Source organism: Parambassis ranga, chromosome 1 (genome assembly GCF_900634625.1).
Source record: "Parambassis ranga chromosome 1, fParRan2.1, whole genome shotgun sequence".
NCBI lineage: Eukaryota > Metazoa > Chordata > Actinopteri > Ambassidae > Parambassis > Parambassis ranga.
Genome location: NC_041022.1, coordinates 5,580,903 through 5,603,248, shown reverse-complemented (window position 1 = coordinate 5,603,248; position 22,346 = coordinate 5,580,903). Strand labels below are relative to the sequence as shown.

The 22,346-nt window shown below is 42.2% G+C and overlaps 5 protein-coding genes across 9 annotated transcripts in view; 2 read left to right on the top strand and 3 right to left on the bottom strand.

Annotated features, from left to right (window-relative positions):
- Positions 1-3,928, top strand: part of pdcd11 (programmed cell death 11) — a 10,379-nt gene extending 6,451 nt beyond the window's left edge. For 2 of the 3 annotated variants that reach the window (XM_028408588.1, XM_028408432.1), the window contains exons 25-36: positions 68-245; positions 502-558; positions 651-773; positions 924-1,046; positions 1,290-1,458; positions 1,724-1,849; positions 1,955-2,101; positions 2,212-2,462; positions 2,609-2,777; positions 2,887-3,040; positions 3,192-3,357; positions 3,465-3,928. In XM_028408588.1, coding sequence (XP_028264389.1) covers positions 68-245; positions 502-558; positions 651-773; positions 924-1,046; positions 1,290-1,458; positions 1,724-1,849; positions 1,955-2,101; positions 2,212-2,462; positions 2,609-2,777; positions 2,887-3,040; positions 3,192-3,357; positions 3,465-3,636 — 1,835 coding nt within the window. In that variant the 3' untranslated portion in view covers positions 3,637-3,928. The remainder of the gene's footprint in view (positions 1-67; positions 246-501; positions 559-650; positions 774-923; positions 1,047-1,289; positions 1,459-1,723; positions 1,850-1,954; positions 2,102-2,211; positions 2,463-2,608; positions 2,778-2,886; positions 3,041-3,191; positions 3,358-3,464) is intronic. The other variant, XM_028408510.1, reaches the window with a different exon arrangement.
- Positions 3,925-11,847, bottom strand: LOC114438712 (RING finger protein 122). Of its 2 annotated transcripts, XM_028410359.1 has the most exons (8): positions 11,205-11,847; positions 10,641-11,021; positions 9,533-9,584; positions 9,155-9,308; positions 7,705-7,747; positions 7,220-7,261; positions 6,099-6,181; positions 3,925-4,804 (listed from the first exon to the last, which is right to left on the bottom strand). In XM_028410359.1, the coding sequence occupies exons 4-8, from the start codon at positions 9,259-9,261 to the stop codon at positions 4,684-4,686; spliced, it is 396 nt and encodes a 131-aa protein (XP_028266160.1). In that variant the 5' UTR covers positions 9,262-9,308; positions 9,533-9,584; positions 10,641-11,021; positions 11,205-11,847; the 3' UTR covers positions 3,925-4,683. The 2 variants fall into 2 exon arrangements, with proteins under 2 accessions (XP_028266160.1, XP_028266074.1); XM_028410273.1 differs by lacking the exon at positions 9,533-9,584.
- Positions 5,989-19,949, top strand: LOC114438058 (inositol 1,4,5-trisphosphate receptor-interacting protein). Of its 2 annotated transcripts, XM_028409145.1 has the most exons (3): positions 5,989-6,206; positions 9,892-10,035; positions 18,048-19,949. In XM_028409145.1, the coding sequence occupies exons 2-3, from the start codon at positions 9,979-9,981 to the stop codon at positions 19,908-19,910; spliced, it is 1,920 nt and encodes a 639-aa protein (XP_028264946.1). In that variant the 5' UTR covers positions 5,989-6,206; positions 9,892-9,978; the 3' UTR covers positions 19,911-19,949. The 2 variants fall into 2 exon arrangements, with proteins under 2 accessions (XP_028264946.1, XP_028265037.1); XM_028409236.1 differs by lacking the exons at positions 5,989-6,206; positions 9,892-10,035 and adding an exon at positions 17,670-17,779.
- On the bottom strand, positions 14,207-16,855 carry calhm1b (calcium homeostasis modulator 1b). The gene is made up of 3 exons (XM_028410598.1): positions 16,750-16,855; positions 15,513-16,100; positions 14,207-14,719 (listed from the first exon to the last, which is right to left on the bottom strand). The coding sequence occupies exons 2-3, from the start codon at positions 16,056-16,058 to the stop codon at positions 14,207-14,209; spliced, it is 1,059 nt and encodes a 352-aa protein (XP_028266399.1). The 5' UTR covers positions 16,059-16,100; positions 16,750-16,855.
- zp3c (zona pellucida glycoprotein 3c) lies at positions 19,939-22,202 on the bottom strand. The gene is made up of 8 exons (XM_028409774.1): positions 21,628-22,202; positions 21,434-21,540; positions 21,250-21,353; positions 20,735-20,918; positions 20,533-20,653; positions 20,365-20,453; positions 20,214-20,287; positions 19,939-20,139 (listed from the first exon to the last, which is right to left on the bottom strand). Exons 1-8 carry the CDS (start codon positions 22,165-22,167, stop codon positions 19,973-19,975), a joined length of 1,386 nt encoding a protein of 461 aa, XP_028265575.1. The 5' UTR covers positions 22,168-22,202; the 3' UTR covers positions 19,939-19,972.
- Between the last annotated feature and the right edge of the window lie 144 nt (positions 22,203-22,346).

The following is a 22,346-nucleotide window of genomic DNA, read 5'->3' as shown; positions in this document are numbered from 1 at the left end:
TCTCTTTGTTTCTGGCTGTACCAAAGAAAACATTTCATTTGATTCCTGGTTTCTATTTATTTCTCAGGTGTTCATACACTGGAGAAGGACAGCAGCACTCTGGGCATAGTGACCAACGTTCAGCCGCAAACTGGCCTGCAGCTCAAACTTGCCTTTGGAGCCACGGGGACGGTTTGTGTCACCGACCTCGCTGATGCATACAAGCCCAACCCGCTGCAGATGTACAGCAAAGATCAGGTTCTCAGGTCAGTTACAACCTCTGGATGAAAATCCTGTTTATATATAAACTGCGCACAGCTTGTGTGAACCTGAAAGACATGAATGAAAGTTCAGTTCTTTGCTGTTTTAGAACAAAGAAACAAATTATTTTCTATCAGTTTCAGTCTGATTGTTAAAGCTGAATCTTCTGCTTTATTTAGAATGCCACTACCTGCCTTTAAAACCCATGTTGGTTCCTATATATTGATACAGAGTGTAATTTTTGCTTCCTTTTGGCTTCAGGTGTTACCTGATGAGTAATGAAAATGGCAAGTGGCAGTGCTCTCTGCGCCCCTCCAGGTATGAGAATTGTAAAAGATTAAATTCTGACTTTTGTTAGAAGCTTTTTTGAAAAATAAAACAAAGTATTTTATTCTCGCATGCTCCTCTAGGCTTAACCCACAGCAGTCCAAGTCAGCAAAAGACCCAGAAGTGCTGTCTGTAGGCGAACTGACGCCGGGTCAGATCATTAGAGGCTACGTCAAATCTGTGGGAGAACAAGGCGTCTTCATCAGGTAACTGAGAGAATTATCCAGCAGAGAGTGTCACAGGAACACCTCTGAAAGGCAGAACATCACTCTGATCACTCTGTTCTCATGACACATCTTTTGCCCTCATTATTATTTCTTTTTTTCTCACCTTTGTTCTGTGTTTTTGTCTGCCAGGTTGTCAAGAGGCATCACAGGAAGGGCTCAACTTCAGCAGTCCACCAAGTACTTTGTTAACAACCACAAGGTCCTGTCTGAGCACCTGCCCCCCAACACCCTGCTCACCACCAAAATTATCAGGTACAACCCACTGTGACATAAAGAAAGTGTTGAATATTTACCAAAGATGCACTCTGATCCAGCAAAAATGGAGGAAGATGCCTCTTCCCTCATCATAGCCGAGGCTGGAAAGGAAACATCCAGCAGCATAATGCTGATTGCATAACACTTCACAGAGAGCAGCTTCACATTAACATCCATTTATAGAATCCATACTGTCATCGTGTTATTTTTAGTCTGCATCTCCTCTTGTTTCTTCTTCAGTATTGACAGAGACGAGCAGTTCGTCGACCTCTCTCTGCTCCCCGTGGACACTGGGAAGTCAGACATCCTTCCAGAATCCCTCGGCCTGCCGCTGCGTCTCGTAGGAAAGGAGAAGAAACACGATACTGAAAAGAAGAAGAATAAACGCACCCTGGCCAATGGTGCAGAGGTAACAAGACAGCCCAGTTTTCCTTCACATGAAACTTTATTTTTTTTCATTATACATAGTAAACTCTGCCTTTTAAGTGTTGCTGAGGTGAAAAAAATCGATTTGGTCGTCATGTATCTTTTATGGTCTGTTCAGGCAGGGTCCCAAATGCTGCATTGATTTTTTCCCCTCATTGTTTTTGTACTCTGTCTGTGCACTTTACTGTGTGTATGGGATTTGTGGTCTATTTAGGCCTTGATGTTACTTTACTGCTTTCATTTACCAGAAACAAGCGGAGTCTCAGATCCCGAAAAAGAAAACAAAGAAGGCAAAGACAGACGACAGTGACAGCGGAGTGGAGGTGTACTTCAGAGAAGATGAAGACAAAGAAGATGAACCCCATCCTGCAAGAGTAAGATGCTGCTAAGTTTATTTTTCTGTTGAATCATGGCTGCAGAAGCAGAAAATGTAGGCTTAGCCTCCTCTCTCTCTCTCTCTCTCTCTCTCTCTCTCTCAGCAGGAGGCCTCCGGCTCTGCAGGTCCATCCAGGCTGCAGGTGGGAGCAGGTTTCTCTTGGGATGTTGGCCTGAGCTCGCTGAAGCCTGCCTCTGCAGTGCAGGAGGAGGATCCCAGTGATGGAGAAGACCAAGATGGAAGCACTAAGGTGAGGCAGCCATAGCAGCATGCAATGTGACAGATCATTTATCTCATTTAATGTCTCTGCCTTTGTGTCACTGCTGATATTCCTATCTTTCCTGCACATTGGTTTGTCAGCCCCAGAAAAAGTCTCGCCATGAGCTCGAGCAGGAGAAAAAGGCAGCAGAGAAGGCTCTGACACAGCGGGAGGCCCAACTCATGGATCCGAACCTGCAGCCTCAAGATGCAGCGGCCTTCGAACGCCTGCTCCTCGCCTCTCCCAACAGCTCGCTGCTTTGGCTTCAGTACATGGCTCACCATCTGCAGGCCACAGAGATCGAGCAGGCCCGTGCTGTGGCTGAGAGAGCCCTGAAAACCATCTCCTTTAGGTAATCAGTAGACATGTTTTCTGTTTGATGATAAATAAAAAAAAATATTTTTGTAAAATCTCACCACATGTGCATCCCAAATTTCCCTGAGAGACCTTCCCAAAGGGATTAATAAAGTAAAGTATATTCTATTCTATTCTATCCAGGGAGGAGCAAGAGAAGCTGAATGTGTGGGTGGCGCTGCTGAACCTAGAGAACATGTACGGCACAGAAGAGAGTCTCAAGAAAGTCTTTGAGCGTGCAGTGCAGTTCTGTGAGCCCATGCCTGTGTACCAGCAGCTGGCGGACATCTACGCCAAGTCCGACAAAACCAAGGTCCAGTCTACTGGCTGCTTTTCTCATCTGTATTTAGGTAAAAGAAAATGTTCCACAGACATTAATGGTTCTGTGTTTGTGTGTTGTTTGGTTTATTTTTTTTATCCAGGAGGCAGACAACTTGTACAAGACGATGGTGAAGCGATTCCGTCAGAGTAAGGCTGTGTGGTTCAGCTACGGGACCTTCCTGCTCCAGCAGGGTCAAAGCGACGCTGCCAGTGCTCTCCTGCAGAGGGCGCTGAAGAATCTGCCCTCCAAAGAAAGTAAGATGGAGTGTTCAAAGGCGGAAACACCATCACAAAATATTATGTCTGTTTGTGTGACGGATGCACGCTGGGCTGTTTGAATGCTGTCTTTTTTTAAACCGTAGCCACTTTGTTGCCACGGATTTTTGTAACATTTTCTTTCTTTCAGCTGTGGACGTGATCGCCAAGTTTGCTCAGTTGGAGTTCCGTTACGGCGATGCAGAGAAAGGTCGCAACATGCTGGACAAAGTCCTGACGAGCTACCCGAAACGCACCGACCTCTGGTCCATTTTCATCGACCTCGTGATCAAACACGGATCACAGAAGGACGTCAGGTAAATATGCGTTCTTGCCATCTTTTCACATATTTAAATCCTTTTGCAGCAATAGTTCACGGTCATGCTTGGAATATTTATTTTATTCATATTTCTGTGTGTTGCAGGGCACTCTTTGATCGAGTGATCCATCTAAGTGTTTCTGTGAAGAAGATCAAGTTTTTCTTTAAGCGTTATCTGGAGTACGAGAAGAAGCACGGCACCCCGCAGAGCATCCAAGCAGTCAAAGAAAAGGCCATGGAGTTTGTGGAAGCTAAAGGCACTCAGGCTGCTGTCTGAAGACCAACGCTCATCACTGTACTTGCTTTGTGTTTGTAGGCGATGATTCATCAGCTTGTTGTGGACTGTTAAAACTGAAAGTTTCAGGTTTTAATGCTGCAGAGCACAACAGACGTTTGCAGAGTGAGTTTGAATCTTCTTTAAATGTGTAGTTTAACAATTAATCAACATGAATTTGTAACCATTTTGTATGATAATGACTGAGTTGTAAGGATAAAAAGTTTCTTCCTTCGTCTTTGAGGGTTAATTTTTTAGGTTGACCTTGCAATAAAACCAACACCTTTACAATACATTACATGACGCTTTATTTAAAATACAAAATAACAATATATAGGGAGACATTACATACAATACATACAGGCAAGACTAGTTTTCTATCAGTCTTTTGAAAAGGAGAAGGGCCTGGGACACAATCTGTAACAATTTCTGTCTATTTAAATCGGCATGGTTGTAATCCAGCTGGTCGTCATGGCCTCCTCTGGCTGCTGGATCACTGGATCACTACGTTGGCAGTATTGAAAATGCATGTGTGTGGCACAGGGTTATAAGGGTGATTGACATGGTTTGTGCTGGCTGTATTGGTAACACCCCTGAGATAATAGAGGTATCCATACTGATCCTGTATTCTGATGTCCCGCTCAATGGCTGTAGTGTTGTTTGTCTCTGGCAGTGCTGCACTACTCATCCAGTGACAGTGGCAATGATATCCATCTTTCTAATGTGCCTCCTTTTCCTGTCTTTTTTTTGTTTTTTTTTGGTGAACAGTGCAACATGAAGTACAACTAGGAGCGTTTTTATGAAACAAATCCTATTCATCCACCCACTCTGGCTGATAAGACCATATCATATGATGTTGGTGCTATCGATATCCAATTCCCACCGAGGGATATTGCTCAAAGGTCAGCGGCAGCGTTGCCACATGGGATCATTATCAACATTTCCTGTGAGATGTCTTTAAGATGCACACTGTTCATCATCTCTAGTGTGTTTTAATGTGTGTGTATCGTCTGTAAGGGGGAGTCTGGTTTCTTCCTCTCTCTGTCCCTCTCACACCTCCTCGGGGTCCATCGGACCCTCAGCACCCTGAGGGGCGTCCGTGTGGAGCCGGAGGATGGGTTTGTTACACATGGGGCACACGCTGCGAATCTCCAGCCACTTAAGCAGGCACCTGATGGGACAAAAAACAGTAACGGAGAGCTTAAAGTCTGTTTTATTGCTATTCTGATTTCAGTATTAACACTGGGATGAGATGTGGAATAAATAATAATAAAATGACAGCTCTCGGCTGCTATGCAAAGGAAAAAACAATAACTTATCTAATATTAAACCACCAATGTTCCTTTTTCATTTATAAACAATGTCAGCCGCTGCAGTGACTCAAAAGTAAATAAGTAACTGAGCTGCATGCATGAGTTTTATTTTCTATTCCACTACATTTATTTTTACAGCTTTAGTTACTTTTTAGCTCAGCGTTTTACACAACAGGTACAAGCTTTTAGATGACAACACATGGATAAATATCTGATCTGATCTGACATCTTACAAAAAGCAGCTGTTGGACCAGTACATTCAAATATATACAAAATACTACAATTCACATTTGTTCCACTTCCAGCATACAGTGTCTGTAGTAGTAGTAGGGTTTTTTTTATATGTTACTTGCACTGGAGTATAGGTGTCACAATGATTTCCTTCTTCCACAACTAAGTAGCCAGTTAGCTTAGCTTAGCTTAGCTTAGCACAGTGGAAAGAAAACAAAAGGAAGCCTGGCACTGTCCTAAGGTAAGTAAATTACTAGCAACTCTATAAAAAACGTTAAAATAACACTCATTTGTAGCACAAGAACAAAAACACATTTGTGTATTATGACTCTTTTTCCATTTATCATCTAATAGCTCCTCGGTTTCCTGCGTAGCTTCTAGCAGCTACAACGGCTAACTTGCTCCAAACATACAGATGTTTCACTATCAATGATCTATTAAGACTGCTTCTAGCAGCTGGTTTTAGTATTGTAGGAACTACTTTTAGTACTGGTTCATACTGTAAGTACTGAAGTATTGTTTTACCATCGGTATTGGTATGTTTTCAGTGTAAACACTGAGTAGCTGGTTAGCTTAGCATAGCGCAAAGACTAAAAACAGGGAAACCACCATTTTAGCTCTTTAAGGTGAGTAAATCCATTCATAATAGTACCTCTTAAACAGACAAATAAACTTTACACCTCACTTCTTTTAGCGTAATTACTTTAAGTTGTGTTTTTAATCTGTGATTTTAGCCTTTCAAGTTCCTATGTAAAGCTAGCATTTTCGTATTTTAAGCTAAGCCAATTTAAGCTAACGTCCTAAAGGGAGGATTAAATTTGTCATAATTTATCAGGTAAACAAAGAAAGTGTGTCTGTTTTTTTTTCTCACATGAGATGTCAAATTAATATGATTTCTTGTTTCTGTAAAACAGCACTCACTTCTTGTGAAATGCGTGTGAGCACGGACACACTCCCAGTTCATCCCGGGTCCTGAATTCTTCCAGACAAACCGCACAAGTTTGCTGCAGGGACAAAAACAACAGCGAGGTTAGTTAATGTGACCTCTCCAAAGAGTGGAGGCTCCACCACAGCTAAGGCCCCGTTCACACTGGAGAAAGTCATTCCAGCTAGAGTAGGATTGAGCCCAGACAGCCTTTAAGCTGGATGCGTTCAGACCTATTTTCAAATCTGGCTAGCACACAGTTGTGTCCGCACTCAATCCGGCTTCATCCAGCGTGTTTGCTGTTCTCCAAACCACTAGGTGGCGCCTCGTAATATGGCTAATAATGTGGCAAGCCGGATTCGCTAGCCACATTTGCGTTCACACCTGAGCCACATTTGAGCCAATCCTGCTAGATCCACCTCTCGAGGGTGGATCTAGCCGGCTTGAAATCAAACTGGATTCAGCTGGATTGGAGATGTTCACACTCGGAAAAAAACACATCTGGATTGATCTGGATGCGGCTAAATCCCGCTTAAGCCACATTTTTTTCCCCAGTGTGAACGGGGCCTAATATACCATGTCATTACAGTAACAAATGTATTCAATGTAACTGCAAAAGATCAAATATGCCGGTGTTTTAAATGTGTTTCCGAGCAACAGGACGCTTTTAGATATTGGACACAAAAGTTAGAATCAAAATGATCCCTGGGCTGTGGTCTTTTTCTTTTTCTTGAGAGAGAGAGAGATGGAATCGGTCTTTATAGGAATCACAAGAGACAGGGAAGAGATCTTTTTTATAATGCATTTTGAATGAGTGCAGTTATTCCTGGAGCCCTACATTCTGCAGGCTCTCTCTGTCTCTCTCTCTCTCTCTTTCTGACATTTTTTAAAGATATTTCAGGACATCTCCACCCTGGGTATGTGCAGCATGTTAATCACATCTGAATGTAGAAATTGATTTAGTTACCCAGCCCAGAAACCCGCCCAGCTCATAAATGGATCATATGAGTTGGCACGGAAACAGTGTGGGTATAATATGAAACGTGTGCAGCTGCCATTGTTTACAACATACAGGATCTGTGTTGTGTATAAGCTTTTAGCAGAAACTGTGACTTACTCCAAGAAGACTCAGTTTCTTGCTGGCTCCCTTCAGCACCACCTATAATGGGGAGGAAAAAAAGGGGAGAGGATCATGTGAATGATTTGTCAGCATTAAAGCTAATGTAATGTAACTCCAATGCTTCAGGTTGGTTCAGGAACCAGTTGTGATTGGCTTCAAATCATCTGCAACATGCAACACACATAAAAAAACAGAGAGCTGCACCTACAGTTCCACTTTCCCCGAGGCTGTTAGCTACTGTCAACACACTACGCTGTCACACCCTGCTACCTGTTCACCTTATGAGTCCTTTCTCACACAGCAGCTGGATTAACATTTCAAAACTGGGCTTATGACACATATACATGTGGCCATGGCCATCTATAAAGGGGGGGGGGGGTGTTAGGTTTCACAGTGGATGACAACAGTGTGAAATGCTATACTAGTATTTATAAGCTGGTGTTACATGTTCACCCAGAGTGACAGAAACTGCGTTGACATACCTCATTGTAGCTAAACTGCTCCCTTGTTCCTTGTTGTTTCAACCTGAGAGAGACACAGAAAGGACAACATCTGTAAAGCAAATGCAATAACTGTAATTTAGGTCACAAGGTCACAAATTATAAAGGTAAATGCGGCTTATTTTCTTTTAAATATTATGTGGTACTGGCTTCTCGGGTTTGTGGAACAGTCTGTGAAGAGATAATGACTCTGTGGTCAGCCCTGGCATACTTTAATTCAATGTTTATTATTTCATTGACCTTGACTGCACTTTTGGGACCTATAATCATCAACATTTGAAGAACATATACCAGTAAAAATTCTGAAGTAACCTGGACATCAAAGGTCGAAGTGTTATTGTGATTTCTCCAATAATAATGTAACTACATGGCACTCTGATTGTGGTGCTAAAAGTGAAACTGTCTCACTCACTTTACAGCAGGCGATGTGTATTTACCCATGCACCAACACTATTAATGTTTACATGAAGTTATTTTGTCACAAACACAGGCCTGTTGATACTGGAATGTGCGCAGTGATGCAAGGTTTAGTTAATAGTTAAATTATGGAAATGGGGCCTGTAGATTTCCTTCAGTAACTGAGTCATGAGTTCAGCAAACAGACTGTGCTATAAAGTGCTGTGTAGTTCCATTATAATGGAGATGAGAGATAAATCTCTGCTGCTGATACCGTACAGCGAAGTGGAATATGACATTCGATTTGGGGTGAACTGTCCCTTTAAGATGTTGGTTTTACATCTATTTTAGGTAGTTTGTTTGATAACACACACCTGGATATTCAAAGAATACAAAAAACAATACCTGCCTCATGTAATTAATGGAGGCAGCTTATTAGCAGTAGCATAGCATTAATGTTTATACATCAAGCACTCCCAGAGCAACATTAGATTTTTCTCTTGCAGCGTTTTTATGCTTGAGGGTCAGGTTTTGGTTGCTAACTTTGTCTTCCATTTGTGGCCTTGCAGGTGTTTTCTTGTGGCTTTAAGAGCTTTCACTAACAGCTGCCTGTTGCATCTGAAAACAACACTGATGAGAACAGCGAGTGACTCAAAACAGCAAAGATTAGGTACAGTAAATCAAAACAATTGGCAGTGTGACAAGTGGCACTAAAACACGAGTGGCAGATTTTTTGAGCTCCAACATTAAATGCATAATGCCATTTAATCTGTTTTTAATATAAAATAAGTGTGCATGCTTATATTTTGTTTTGTAATTACCAGTAAATCTGGTAAGGCAGTGGCAGGTATAATAATTTAATTATTTTGCTTTTGCAGCATATATAGTATGAATAATGTTTATTGCAATACACCAAAAATAAGCATGTTTTTCTCCTATCTTTGCTGCTATCATCATCACACCTCATTACTAAGATAATTATGAATTAATTTTAACCTGCTGTGACGCACTGCTGTCACATACCCCCTCCACCTACCTGAAAAGGTAGCAGCAGAAGATGAGGCTGAGCATGAAGACAAAGAGGCCGATGCCCAGCACAATGACATACACATTGAGCGGGAGGTGATAGATGTCAGACGTCATGCTGCAGTAGTGTTCAGAGCGATGAAAACCCAAACCACACAAGCATCCTGCCAGGAAGAGTTTGCAGATAAAGATCACTCTTAACACACATTTGCTACTTTGTAGGGTAAAGGTCTTGTGCATGTTAGGTTTTTAACTCCTCCTCATTTTTTGTTTTTAAAAAAGGGCATAACTCCAAAATAGTATACAGTGCATTTCTTTTTGCCTCAAAAATAGAAGGAAAGAAAAATATCCAGTCTTGCAACATTGTTTATTTTCCCAATATAATCACCTGTATTGAAAGGTCCACAGTAAACAGCAGCACAGACAGCCCATGTCTAAATCTGTAGCAAACACATAAGATGTGCAATTTGTACAGACAAGTTTCTTTGTTGTGACAGTAGACGGAAAGATAATGGTTTTCCTTTGTAAGGAAAAAGTGAACCAAGAGTATCATTTGTGAACATGATGTATTTACAGTGAATATAGAGGAATCACTGGAGAAAGAAAGCAGGCTGTTGATCATTAACTGGAACTTGTAGAACAAAGGCTTCTGGTTACACCAGACTGTGAGTCTGCGTGACTCTCTGAATCATCTTCAATTATTTGTTGAGGACTTAAATGTAATAATTTGTATTTGCTTGGATGCAGGTGTGTTCAGGGAGCTGCGACTGGCACTGTGGTGGCAACTGAGGCGCTCCTAGGACTGCTCGTTAATTGGCTGTGAACAAGACAAACATGAAGGACAGACACCACTTCCGCCACACCACCATCTGTTCCACAGACTCTGTCGAGGTGATGGGTAGAGTGTGTGTGAGTGTGTGTGTGTGTGTGAGAGAGAGAGAGAGAGAGAGAGAGACCTGGGGGGTGTAAGGGTAAGGCTGTCTGGTAGGATAGAAATACTGTGTGAGGAGGGGTGGTGTATTAAACCAAATGAACTCTGGGGACAAGGACCATTTGGTAAAACAATAGCAGAGGAAGCCCCACTTCCACAGGCCACATGTGTTCCTATTAATTTGCAGCAAGGATGCTCTTTGCCAGCCTCTAAATGTCCATGTGTCTCTCTTTAGAGTGAGTGAATGTGCACAGCTTGCACACTGTGGGGGGTGTGGGGTAGATAATATAACATGGTAGGGAGTTAGGGGGGGATTTACAAGGAGGGGGGCAGTAGTGTAGGGAAGACCTTTTGTGGTCTAATGAGAAATACAATTATGAATCAAGCATTCAAAAATTAAATTTAGAGGTTTAGACAGTGAACTACATATGTCAAAGACATATTCCCTTACCTTAGATATAAAAACATAATCTACAGCCTCCACCGCACGTAGAGACTAAAGACAGCAACTAAGGAACTGCGTTTAAAAAGTGTTAGCAAACAGCAAAGAAATCCACTCACTTACCGTTACACCATTGGAATGGTTGCATGAAATTTGACTCCCAAGGCAGCAGCAGTAAACTCAGACCCTGTCAGCAGAAGGCCTGTGGAGAAGAGCCAAACTCGTGGGCTGCAGCTTCGGACACTCTGAGTCAGTTTTGGAGCCCAGATTCAGTCACCCCCCGTGTGCTGGATCGCCCTCTTTGTTGGGTTGTGTTAGCTTATGCAAAAACAACCATCAAGATTTTCAGATTTGCTCAGAATCCACAAATCCTCTGGAGGTGTGGTTTTGTTGGCTCAGCAGTCTGTGCTGCCCAGCATTCCCAAATCTGGATTAACAACTCCGCGTTAAGATTGGGAGATTTGGAACTGGGGTTTGGACCAGAACTGGAGACCTCATGTGTTCCTGGATCCCAGGCAGAATGATGTCATCAGAGGAGAGAGGAGGAAGCAGAAGAGGAAGAAGAGACAAAGAAATGTTGTTGATTGTTTTTCAGATGCCTCACGTCATGTGCAGTTCAGGAGCTGAATCTCACTCGATCACAATGTCATAAACAACGCTGGCTGCTTGGTTACAGGAAATACTTACATTTCCAGTAGAATGGGGCCTCTTTGGCTTCACTTCTGCAGTGTCGTCCCTTCACCAAATTCAATGACATCCAGCGTCCAAAATGACAGTTCTCACCCAGTGAAGGCAATTGTCTGACATTAATCTGTGCTTTGTCTTCCTCCTAAAGCTGCTTTTTTTAACAGAGGATTTTCACACTTCTCATCCCCCTCTTGTTTCCTCTGTTGTCTCCTCCTCCAGTCCTCTGATCTTGGTATTCCTCCTCAGTATAGAAGGCAGAGATGTGCTTCCTTCAAATCCGAAACAAAGTGAGGACAGCTCCATGCAGACAACAACAGTCCTCTTGCTGGGTTTGGTGTTTTGCTGGTGCGTGTATGTGTTTGTGTGTCAGTCAGTTGATGTGTGTGTGTGCGTAGGGGGGGATCCTACTCTCCCTCTAACCATCTGCTACTTCAATTGAGAAAAAAAAAAACAGAGACAAAGGCGGGTGTGTGTGCAAGAGTGTGTCTGCGTGTGTCGCATTCAGCCTCTCGCACCTCCAGCTGGCTTTGTCATGGCAGGCTTCCCCTCTTCCTCTTTCAATCCATAATGGTGCTCAGAGACAGCCTGCAATTCGCCTTTCCCTTCCTCCCCTTGCTCTGCTCTGCTCTGCCTTGGGTTTGTAAACAGATCTCTGCTCATGTGACCAGCCGTTTTGCCTCGCAACTCTTCTCTCCCTAAGCCCTCCCTCGCTACCTCTGTCCTCCAATCTGTAGGCAGAAGGAAGGCAAAATGAGCCAGACACTGACGAATAGGGCGCCTGCAAGCATGCTGATGTGTATGTGTCTGTATGCGCACACCCCTGTGCATGTATATGTGAGAGGGAGACAAGAGAGACACTTGCAGCAAAGTCAAGGGAGGCCCCAGTCAGTAGCATGCGCATGGCTGACGTCCTCACAACCAAAACAAAGCCATTTGTGTGAAGTGGAGGTCATAAAAAGAAGAAACGATACAATCACTTTCACCTTTTCCTCCCTTCACACAAACACGGACTGTATTTTTAAAGTAGTATACCTATTAGTGTTTGCTTGGTTTGATCTGCTGCCTATAAATACATATACAAACAGGAAGAACAAGAACAAGGAAGTGTCTTTACCCATAAGAGGATATGACTGTGTGGAAAAGCATAGACAGAGACACAGAGAGAAAAATCACAGGCTTGACAAAGACGTTGCCTGCACGTCCACCCCCACACCAGCAGCTACGGCTGCCAATTCGCTGAGGGAGAGAACAGCTGCTGGGCTACTGGGCGAGCTGTGAGACGGTCAAGGGGAGTGCTGCTCCACTAATCCCCCTGGGGGCAGGGTGGGAGGGAGGGTGAGGCTTCAATGGGATACATGCCATTTTCATTCACCTCCCCCCCCTTCCCCTCCTCTTGCTCTAGTAATGACATTACTCCTGAGTACTGAGGAACAGCTGGATCGACTGCACTGATGCAAAAGCATAAATACAGTCGTAAATACTCTGCATGCATTGTTGCACGTTTTGGATTCAAACGTGATGTGTTGTAGCTACAAGTTGTGTTGTCATTGTTGGCATGTAAAGGGTGGTGTTTTTGGTAGGAGTACGCCCTCTTGTGAAATGTAGCGATAATACCACTTAATCAACAACTTCATAAAGATACTGTAAGAAAGTGTTTAAAGGATATTCCTGGTGAGGTGTTCTGGGCATGTCCCACTGGGAGGAGACCCCGGGGAGGACCCAGGACGGTGGTGGAGAGACTATGTCTCTCAGCTGGCCTGGGAACCACTCGGGATCCCCCAGGAGGAGCTGGAAGAAGTGTCCGGTGAGAGGGAAGTCTGGGTGTCCCTGCTTAGACTGCTGCCCCCCGCAACCCGGCCCCGGATAATTGGTCGAAAATGGATGGATGGATGGATGGTTAAGGCATTTTTATTTTAAGAAGATTGGAAGCAACATAAAGAAAAACACAAAATGGAACTTTGAATTCACATAGTTGTATTTTCATTTAGTTTTTACTCATAACATTTGGGTTTTCACCCTCATCAGGGTGACTCCTGGGTGTTTCATGCAATAAATATTAGTATTTAAAAGAACAGCAATAATAAAAATGAATCTAACAGAATATCTTACAAATTAAGTACATGTAAAGTAGAATATCTAGTGAAGTAAAACCAGCATCAGGAGTGACTGGCAGAACCAAGCACAGGGCAACAAAATAAGAGAGATGCAAATGCCGACCTTGTTTTCTGAGTGACATGTAAATAGCTTTGGCTGCCACAACCTTTTGTGTTTGCATGAATCATAGGTTTGTCAGATACAGTGGAGACGGTAGCACCGTAGAGCTGTCTGAAAACTGACTCACTTATTTAGTTTTCATTACCCAACTGTTCATAACAGCCAATGTAAGGCTATTTCAGGCTAATCTTTATGACATAAGTGAAAGGCTGTTACGTCTTACAAACAGCCCTGCTCTTTAAAGCAGGACCAATCAGTGCTCGAAGTGCAAACAGATTTTTCCTTGCTCATATGACCTGTGTTTCTGTCTTGTGCTCTGGGAATATTTATGATGGCCCCGCACTTGAGAGCAACACAAACATTCATTAGTGCTGTTATCAATGAGAACTCTCCAGTGTGCTGTAATAATAATGCTTTACTAGCAGCCTGAATCGGTAGCTCTTATCAGCAGCCTAGAATTTACAGTTGTGTTTTTTGATGAGCTGATGAGTGTGTTTTGAAGGAAATTTTGAGACACATAGCTAACACAGAGGTAAATAACATAACTATAAAAACAACATGTTTTGGACTACACCCAGTAGCAGACATACTGTGAGTAAACTGCATGAACATAAACTGCAAAAATTGCATGTTGACAGTCTTGAAACAACTTACAGTAGCTACACATTATAATCAGTCAAAATAGTGCATTGAAATAAAACAGGATATGAATGCACTGTTATATTTTTATTTATGCGAATACCAAAATAGTAAAGTAAACAAAAAAAATCCTGTTCGTCTTTAACTCTTCAGACCTTGCTGTAATACACCGCCCATTCCTTTTTCTCTACATCATAGGTGTGTTCCTGCACGAACCCATTTACTGCTCCGTTGATTTTTCCATTCAGTTGGCCATTGTTTACACCATCTATTTGATCTTTTCTGAGAGCCAGAGCTGGCTTACAGGTGTGCCAGTTCCACAAAACTTTGTTCATATCATCCTGGGCCCTGATACCTAGAAGCTTTTCTTCATCGCTCTTCTTTTTATCCTCGTCTTCATCATCGCTGTCGCTCCCCTTTGAGTGATATCCGTGGAAGTTTCGCATCTCTCCGCTGATGTTCTCGAAGTACTGGTGGATGCAAACCTTGGCGAAGCTCTTGGCGTGCTCCTTGCAGGTCTCGTCGAACATTTTGCGCTCAATGTCGATGTAGTGAGACCAGTACTTGGTTTTGAGGAAGGCGGCCTGAGTGAAGCATGGGCGAATAGCTCGGATCATAAAGGCAGCGATGGTTATCATAAGCAAAAACATCCACCCGCAGACCTGTAAAATAGACATAATTCAGTTTATTAATGTACAAACAGGAGTTTCATCATGATCCAGTACTGTGAAATCCTCCGATCAGTCTGCGTCTTTGCAGATACACTAGTTAGGAAAGGTTTTACTCTCAGATATAATTAAGGAAACATTTAGCAGCTTCCTGACTTGCTCATTAATACAATTATCAATAGACCTTTTCTCTCTTCCTGTATAACAGCCATTGAGTTAATCAAAGACCTCGATAACAGTGTGTTTTAGAAGCACTGAGATAGAATCCATTTCCATGAATAATGCATTTAGAAGCATATCTATTATCTAATAAGTGACCAAGAAAAGTTGAGGGTGATGTGAAGGGCTGAGTGATTGTGCTGTGATGTGAAGATAGTGCAGTCTGGTTTTTAGAGATACCGAGGTCTTCGAAAACTGACCCTATTCATTCCAAGCCAAGCAACACCCACTAACATGTGAGAAAGGCTCCTATTGGCATTCGTTCCTACGTGAAGTGATCCTGCACTTGAGATAACTATTTATTGGACCTGGACCTCTTTAAAACATTTGAATGATAATGATAAATGATTTAGCGGTCTGTAATGATTCAGCACCGCTTAATGCAGAAGGCAACATTAGCTCGATAGTTTAGCTGATGTGAGTGTCATTTCCAGTGAATGTTCATTTTGAAATAAACAAGTAGCCTTAACAGCTAACAGCTTTTTTCCAAAGTAAATGGTTAAATGGCTTGCTAAATAACTATTCAAAGAACAGTCATGCAAAAAGACAAAAAAAAATACCACAGTACCTGTGATATAAATTTGATGTAGTGTGTTGCTGCCACTTTTAATTCCTGAGGCTCAAAGGGGTCTTTACATGGAATCCTCGCCAGCAGTTTAAGCTTCTCTGTCTGTGACAACCCTTTAACAAGACTGTAATTCCCAAACTTGTCAATGTCCAAGTCGATGCTGAAAGCACAGATGAAGCTCTTCCCATCCATGAGCGTGACAGACACCCACAGTGCAGGTGCTATCAAGGATCTCTGAGTGATTGAACAAAACATGTAGCGTAAGATTGCTGGATCCTTCTTCCGTTTTCCTGTCGGCCTTTTCCACTCCTCCGCCAGTATGGACACATTATTGTTCATTACAAACCCTAACAAAAAGAACCATATAGGAGGAACAATAAGGAGTCCCACCCCATAGGTGTAGTTGTAGTCTGGCATACAGGGGCAGCTGAACTCAAAGGTAGAGTACATCTGAGCACTGGCTAGTACCATAATAACACAGATCCCATTCATAAAAGACTCCTGATTAGATTGGAGGAACTGGATCATCACACGGAACTTATCCATTGTGTCAGATTTGGTGGGTCTTCGGTTTGAATGTGGTTAAATCTATAAAAAAAAGAAGCACATAAAGACACATCAAATCCATTGTGTTGTTAAAATGAGTCCTTTTCGAGCTGCGTCTGAAGCTTTGGTCAAAAATATTTTTCTGTTTTACATATTTAAGATGGGCTGAGGGAAAGTTGAAATCACCTTTAATGCTTTATGATGTGAAATTTTCTTACATGTAGACAATGTCGTGTTTAGGACTTATTTGTACAACACAATAGCAAACCAAATTCTACATGTACCTGTATTACAACAACATCACTCCTCACGCAAGCACCTGGGCCCGCCTGCAGTCCAGGTGTGTTATTCTTTGGCACAATATGAAAACGAAAACCACGACGAATAGAAGACACAAACTGTAAAGTGGCTAAAATCCGATACAACACTGTGAAATCGCTGGGTCTCAACATTCCTAAAACAAATCACTGATTTAAATGATATGACAATTACAATATTTTCTCCCTTTTAATATTTATTATATTGCATTTGTGCTATTTTTTGCTAAATATAGTTTAAATGATTCAGAAAGCATTATAGTTATAGGAGCATTTGAAACTAGAATTTCAACTATCCACTTGAATGAGGTTTCATCAGTTTAATATTAAAAAGTACACAGTATGTTTTGTTTCAAAACACGACCCACACTTACCTTTTAACTTGGGACTGATGGAGAGATCCAAAGTAAACACAATTCAATAACAACTTCCTTAGTAAATAATTCACAGTTTCTTGTACTTTTCACAAACACTGTAATCTCCGTCTGATTGTAAGGTACTTCTTGAATGCTCTGGTGATGTTCAAAGCCGACCACATCATCTGTCATCAGGCCCCTCCCTTTGCAGGTACCTGTGTCACGTAACAAAAGATTCTCATTTAGCACACACATTTTTTTCCAAAGTAGTGCTCAGAAAACACTCGTATAGTGTCCACTCCTTATTTTTCACAATTCACATCAATGTGTGTATATACTTAGACAGATGAAAGTAATATCAGGTGCATGTTTGAAGCATGAGGACGCAGCTGTGCTCATGTATAGCCGTAACAATCCAGACATGCAAAACTGGTCCCGAACCATTCAAATATATGTGGCTTTGGCTGGAAGATTTGTTTGTTTTCAGTGAGGTGAAAGGTGAATATGTTTCCACAGAGGAACATTGGTTTGTTGCATCCAAAGCTATTGTTAAATGTCAGAGATATAACCAGCAGTTTATTACACACAGCTCTTTTAAACACACTGACTGATACAGAGCCTGACAAACCAGAACAACTAGAAGCAGCCCACAAAAAAGATAAAAGGCAGGGGACACAAAACATTTTCTACACATAGCTTCTGTTTGACAAAACAATGTTGCCTAATACTGTTTCTGTCACAGTAAAATGTATGATTGTTAAAACAGTTTCAGTGGCTCATAGTAAACACTCAGACTGTTTGAAGAGACAGTTAAACTTACAGGAAGTCTGTGCTACTTTTTTTCTTTTGAGTGTTGAACAGGAAAAATGTCACAGCAGAGCACATGGGCAGGGTGTACAGGAAATAAGTTACCAAAGACAACCTACATCTAAAATAGGAAGAGATCACACACAGCCTGCATCTGTGCAAGGTTGATTTCTGGTTCCTCCTTCATACCTCATCACATACTATAACCCTGCAGTACTAAGAAAATCTATCGCTTGCATTGGTGCGTATTCTTTTTCTTCTGCTTTAATTTTATTTCAATACACAATGAATGTAACCACAGAAAGAAAAGGGTAAAGATACTTCCATGCCATCGAGGAAGTCACTTTGTTCTCTGTGGCTTTGCTTCACTGAGAAATGTGCTAACAGGAACACATCTCAACATATTCGTACGCGTCACTTCATGTGTTGTCATTTAGTCTTTTGTTTTAGCAAACTGATTACAAAATCATTTTAAATCCTCTGAACATTGCTCTTTGATCCATTCACAGAGAGTACTGATGATGCAGGAAACTCTGCTCCGAGTGTTCATGGTGGCTCTGGGTCTTCTGATGTGTCCGAGGGATGACCCTGGGCTGGAGGAGTTGGATGATTTCATCACAGCGAGAATGCAAAGGCATGAAGGGAAGCTGCTGAGAGAGGAAGCGAAACTGGACCAGGAAGCGTCACCTGTCAGCGAGAAGACGGCTCACACTGACAGCGAAGGGCCGCTGGATGACAGAAAAAACACTGGTCAACATGTCACTGCAGTAAATAAGATTCCAAACTTGGAAACGACTGAAGACTCGGAGAAAGGTAGTGCTGATCATAAATTACCACAGGGAGGTGTCACTGCTAAATCAGATCCTAGTGAACCCGAGACTGCTTTGAAAACTTCACAAATATCACCTGAGCTAAACACAAAAGACATCCAGCCTGATGGTTCTTCGACTGTCCCAGGAGAACGCCAAGAAAACCTTGTGGAGAGCTCTAAAGAACAGAAAACCCCTCATTCTCACATCCACACCAAGACATCAGAAAATAAAACTTCAAAGAAGTCTGTTGTTGATTGGGAGAGCGATTACCTCTGGTACATTTGGAACATGGTCTCCATCGTTTCCACGATTCACTTCTTCACAAAATACCTGAAGAGATGCTACCTGTTAAAACAAGGAGGAACCTTCTCAGCGATGTGTACTGCTGCAGATGTGCTGCTGCCAGACGTCAGCACCCTGCAGCATTTTTATGCTAAATGTGTTCAAGTTTCATCTGAGAAGACGAGGAGGAAGGAGGAGTTTTTGGAGGGATTTGCAAATGACCTGTTACAAGCCATGAGGATCATCTGTGATAAAAACGGTGATATGTTAATAGAGGATTTCCACATACTAAATGAGTGTGAAATAATTGTCCCTCTCAACCCACCTGAGCCATACAGTTTTCAGTACCTCCTCTGCAACAACCAGGCAAGTGACCAGTTGTCAGAAATGCAGCTTTGTGGTGTAATAAAGCTGGTGGAAAATAAGAAAATTCAAAATGGCTGCTACTGTCAGTCCTCTGATGCAGATGAGGACATGGTGTGCCTGCTGCACTGTGACAGCAAGAACGTAAAGACAAAAAAAATAGATGCTTGCGATGGCCTCCTTTGCTCGAGAAGCACTCCTTTCCTCTCAAAATCGCAGGTTACCCGATGGTTTCAGGGCACCATCAAAGAAGCATGGATGATGATTTCACACAAGTATGAGTTTGAACTCAACATCTGCTACATCGATGCTCCAGGTGCTCTGGTCATTCGATTCAGATCGGGGAAGAAGATCAACTTCAGTATGAAACCTGTGGTTAAATTTAACAACAAAGCTCATTTCTTCATTACACCGTGGCCCTCTAAGGATTTAGATACTTTCTGGACTCTCTCCTTGACCACATATGAAGACCATCTCTTAGAACACCTTTCTAAAAGCCTGCCTGAAAACTCTTGCCACATTCAGACTCTCAGAATTGCACATTTCCTCCACAGAAGACAAGCAGCATTATCAGCAAGTAGTGTTCTGAAGGATTTTCATTACAAAACCGCCCTAATACATCTGCTTCTGACCAAAGATTCATCCCAGTGGAAGCCAGACGATGTGGTGTGTAGGCTGCGAGATTTGCTGGACTTCATGGAGAGTAGCCTTGAAAGAAAGCTGCTGAACCACATTCTTATTGGCAACCCCCTGAGTGGAGTTATTGAACTGCCTGCTGAGCTCATTAAAGCAAAGCCAGTGAATCTCTTCCATCCCCTTGTGGTGCACGACTGTATTTACAGAGAGGCTGTGATGCATTTTCAGGAGATGCTTAAAAATGCAGACATGTTAATTCAAGAGTACGTTGCTAACTGACTTAAATGAAGTGTATCAGAGTCCCAGGTACTGCAAATTTTTATTTAAAACTCATTAACATCTTAATATTCATCATCCCAGTCTTGGTCTTCTGCCACACTGGGGTAACTCATTCTGAATGCAGAGTCATCAGGGCTGAATGAGTCTTCAGGAGACGTGACCTCCATGTAGCCATCCTCTGTGTGCACGTCAACCATCCAGGACTGACTTGTGATCGAGCTTCTGAAAGCTGCAAAATATTATGCATTCATCATCTGATCTGTACAAAACATTTCATAGGCACTTCACAAGGTGTAAACTTACCCTTTGGCTGTCCTGATGAGCAAGTGAATTTGCAGCAGAGGCACACAGAGGAGTCACCGTACAGCTCCGTCCACCTAAAGCATAAAAGCAGCTCATAAAGCAGACTATAACAAATGTTGGCCTTGATTAAACTTAGTTTAGCTCAACTCACCTTCTGGTCACTCTATCATACGTGCAAGACTTTGAACTCCGAGTTGGAGTAAGTGGTCCCACAGAAATCTCACAGTGCATGTAGACTTTCTGCAGGACAGTGAATTTTGGCATTAAGATATATTCCCCACTCTCTGCATGTAGCTCAAGTTCCACTCATTTAAAGTACCTGTGAGGGAGAGGAAGCTACATTTTTGAACATCAAGGAGCCCACACTGAATTTTACGACCATCTTTGAGTCACTAGTAAGGAACCTGGACTGCTGTATCAGCTTGCTATCGGTCATACAGCTGCAATGAGAGAACACATGTTTATCATTTAGCCCTGAATAATAAAGCACATTTAAGTAAAAACAAATCGTACAAAAATACCCTAGGTTGTCAATGACTGTATATTTAGGACTTGATTTAGGGTCTCTGGAGGCAGTCATGAAGCACTTCTTGAGGTACAGCCTTTTGTTTCCAGGGTTCACGTTGCTGTCAGGTCCTTTGGCCTCAAAGAACATTCTCTGTCCCAAGGCGTAAGTTTTGGTGCCACTGAGTAGTTTCCCTGAAGCTTCAGAAAGGGAGAGATGTCACCAAGACAATTAGAAACTCAGGAGCACATGTGTGACTGAATAATGGATTGTTACCTTTTTTTTTTTTTAATAATAAAATACCATAATTCCTGAGACTACATACTGTTTAATTGCTATGGCTTTTTTTTACACTTTAACATGAAAATAAAAATGTAAACTAAAAGCCGTCGACTCCAGCTTTCTACTAGAAATGATGTCAAATTTGCATCAGGTATGTTAGAAGTTGTCTTTGACAGCTTAAAAAGCTTTGATTTAAGTTGTGCTAATCTTGTCGGCATACAAACATCCAGTCACATTTGAAAGGCTTACCATCTTGAAGGCTGATTGTGAAGCTGCTTTTTGGTTGTAGTGCTTTGTAAACTGTGCCTCCCATCAGCCGAGGATGGAAGCCAACATTATAGGAGTGAAATAACCTGCAACAAGCAAGAAAAAAACTCATGGAGAAGTTAGATTGAAAAATAATGTCTTATAGCTGGTCTAACGCAAGTCTTACCGTGGGAGTTTACACTTCAGGGGGATGTGAAATGGCATTTCCCTCATAACTGGAGTTCTTGGATTGTAGTGGAGCACATTGCTGATGGACAAGTAACCTGGATTGTTCTGGAACATTAACATTTTATGTACTGGTCAAGGTTAAAAAAAGATAAAGTACAAAACAAATATTCTGAATATGAAGTTTTTACTAACCACTATCTTGAATCCACAGTCAGTTTTCACATCGTACAGAAGGTAGTAAAATGCCTTGTTGCCCTCGTTAACAGGGCAAGTACCTAGCTTCAAATACTGGTATGCATCTGTAGTCTTAAAGATCGTTCTTCGGACTCTTACATACATTCGGTCAAAGTGGCATTGGATTTCAATCTTGTGAGGTCCACCAGTTTTGTTGGGTTCTGGAGTAGTGGAAGGAAGTAGTGTTTTCTTGACAGATTTTGGAAGAGGTCTGGTCCCATTTTCTGGCTTGAAGAGGTCTTTCTGGTCACTGCCAGCCCAGACAATGACATACGCAGGAAGCACCGGTGCAGGTGTTGTTGATCTGCTAACAGGTGAGCTCCTTGCCAGTTGGGTTTTGAATACAGGAGCTTGTAAAACTTCTTCACCAACCACCCTCTCTATACTCTCCAACTCTGAATCAGGATCTTGCATACCATCCCAAGTGCTACCTTCAGCCTGAAAACAATAAGCAGGGCAAACCAGTAAAAACAAAAGGCCAGCATGTATCAGCCCCATGTTCACTCCAGCAGCTGCCTTCCACCACTGACCCATCGCCTAAACAAACTGAAGGGTAGTCCTTTTTAAAAAATTCTGCACTCAAAAGAGAGCTCACAGGTGCAGGATATACAAATCAAGAACAACCAATCAGAGGTAACCACAGGTGTGTCTCTTTCTTTTGTGTAGTAACATTTCTT

Coding starts and splice junctions, on each gene's coding strand:
- calhm1b (XM_028410598.1), bottom strand. CDS start 16,058: ATGGATAAGTTCCGTGTGATGATCCAGTTCCTCCAATCTAATCAGGAG. Junction 14,720..15,512: donor ACATCAAATTTATATCACAG/GTACTGTGGTAT, acceptor TCTATTTTACAG/GTCTGCGGGTGGATGTTTTT.
- LOC114438058 (XM_028409145.1), top strand. CDS start 9,979: ATGAAGGACAGACACCACTTCCGCCACACCACCATCTGTTCCACAGAC. Junction 10,036..18,047: donor GTTCCACAGACTCTGTCGAG/GTGATGGGTAGA, acceptor ATCCATTCACAG/AGAGTACTGATGATGCAGGA.
- zp3c (XM_028409774.1), bottom strand. CDS start 22,167: ATGGGGCTGATACATGCTGGCCTTTTGTTTTTACTGGTTTGCCCTGCT. Junction 21,541..21,627: donor ACTGTGGATTCAAGATAGTG/GTTAGTAAAAAC, acceptor TTAATGTTCCAG/AACAATCCAGGTTACTTGTC. Junction 20,288..20,364: donor TATGATAGAGTGACCAGAAG/GTGAGTTGAGCT, acceptor TTTATGCTTTAG/GTGGACGGAGCTGTACGGTG.
- LOC114438712 (XM_028410273.1), bottom strand. CDS start 10,665: ATGCAACCATTCCAATGGTGTAACG. Junction 7,748..9,154: donor TTCTGCTGCTACCTTTTCAG/GTAGGTGGAGGG, acceptor TGTCTCTCTCAG/GTTGAAACAACAAGGAACAA. Junction 4,805..6,098: donor TCACACGCATTTCACAAGAA/GTGAGTGCTGTT, acceptor TTGTCCCATCAG/GTGCCTGCTTAAGTGGCTGG.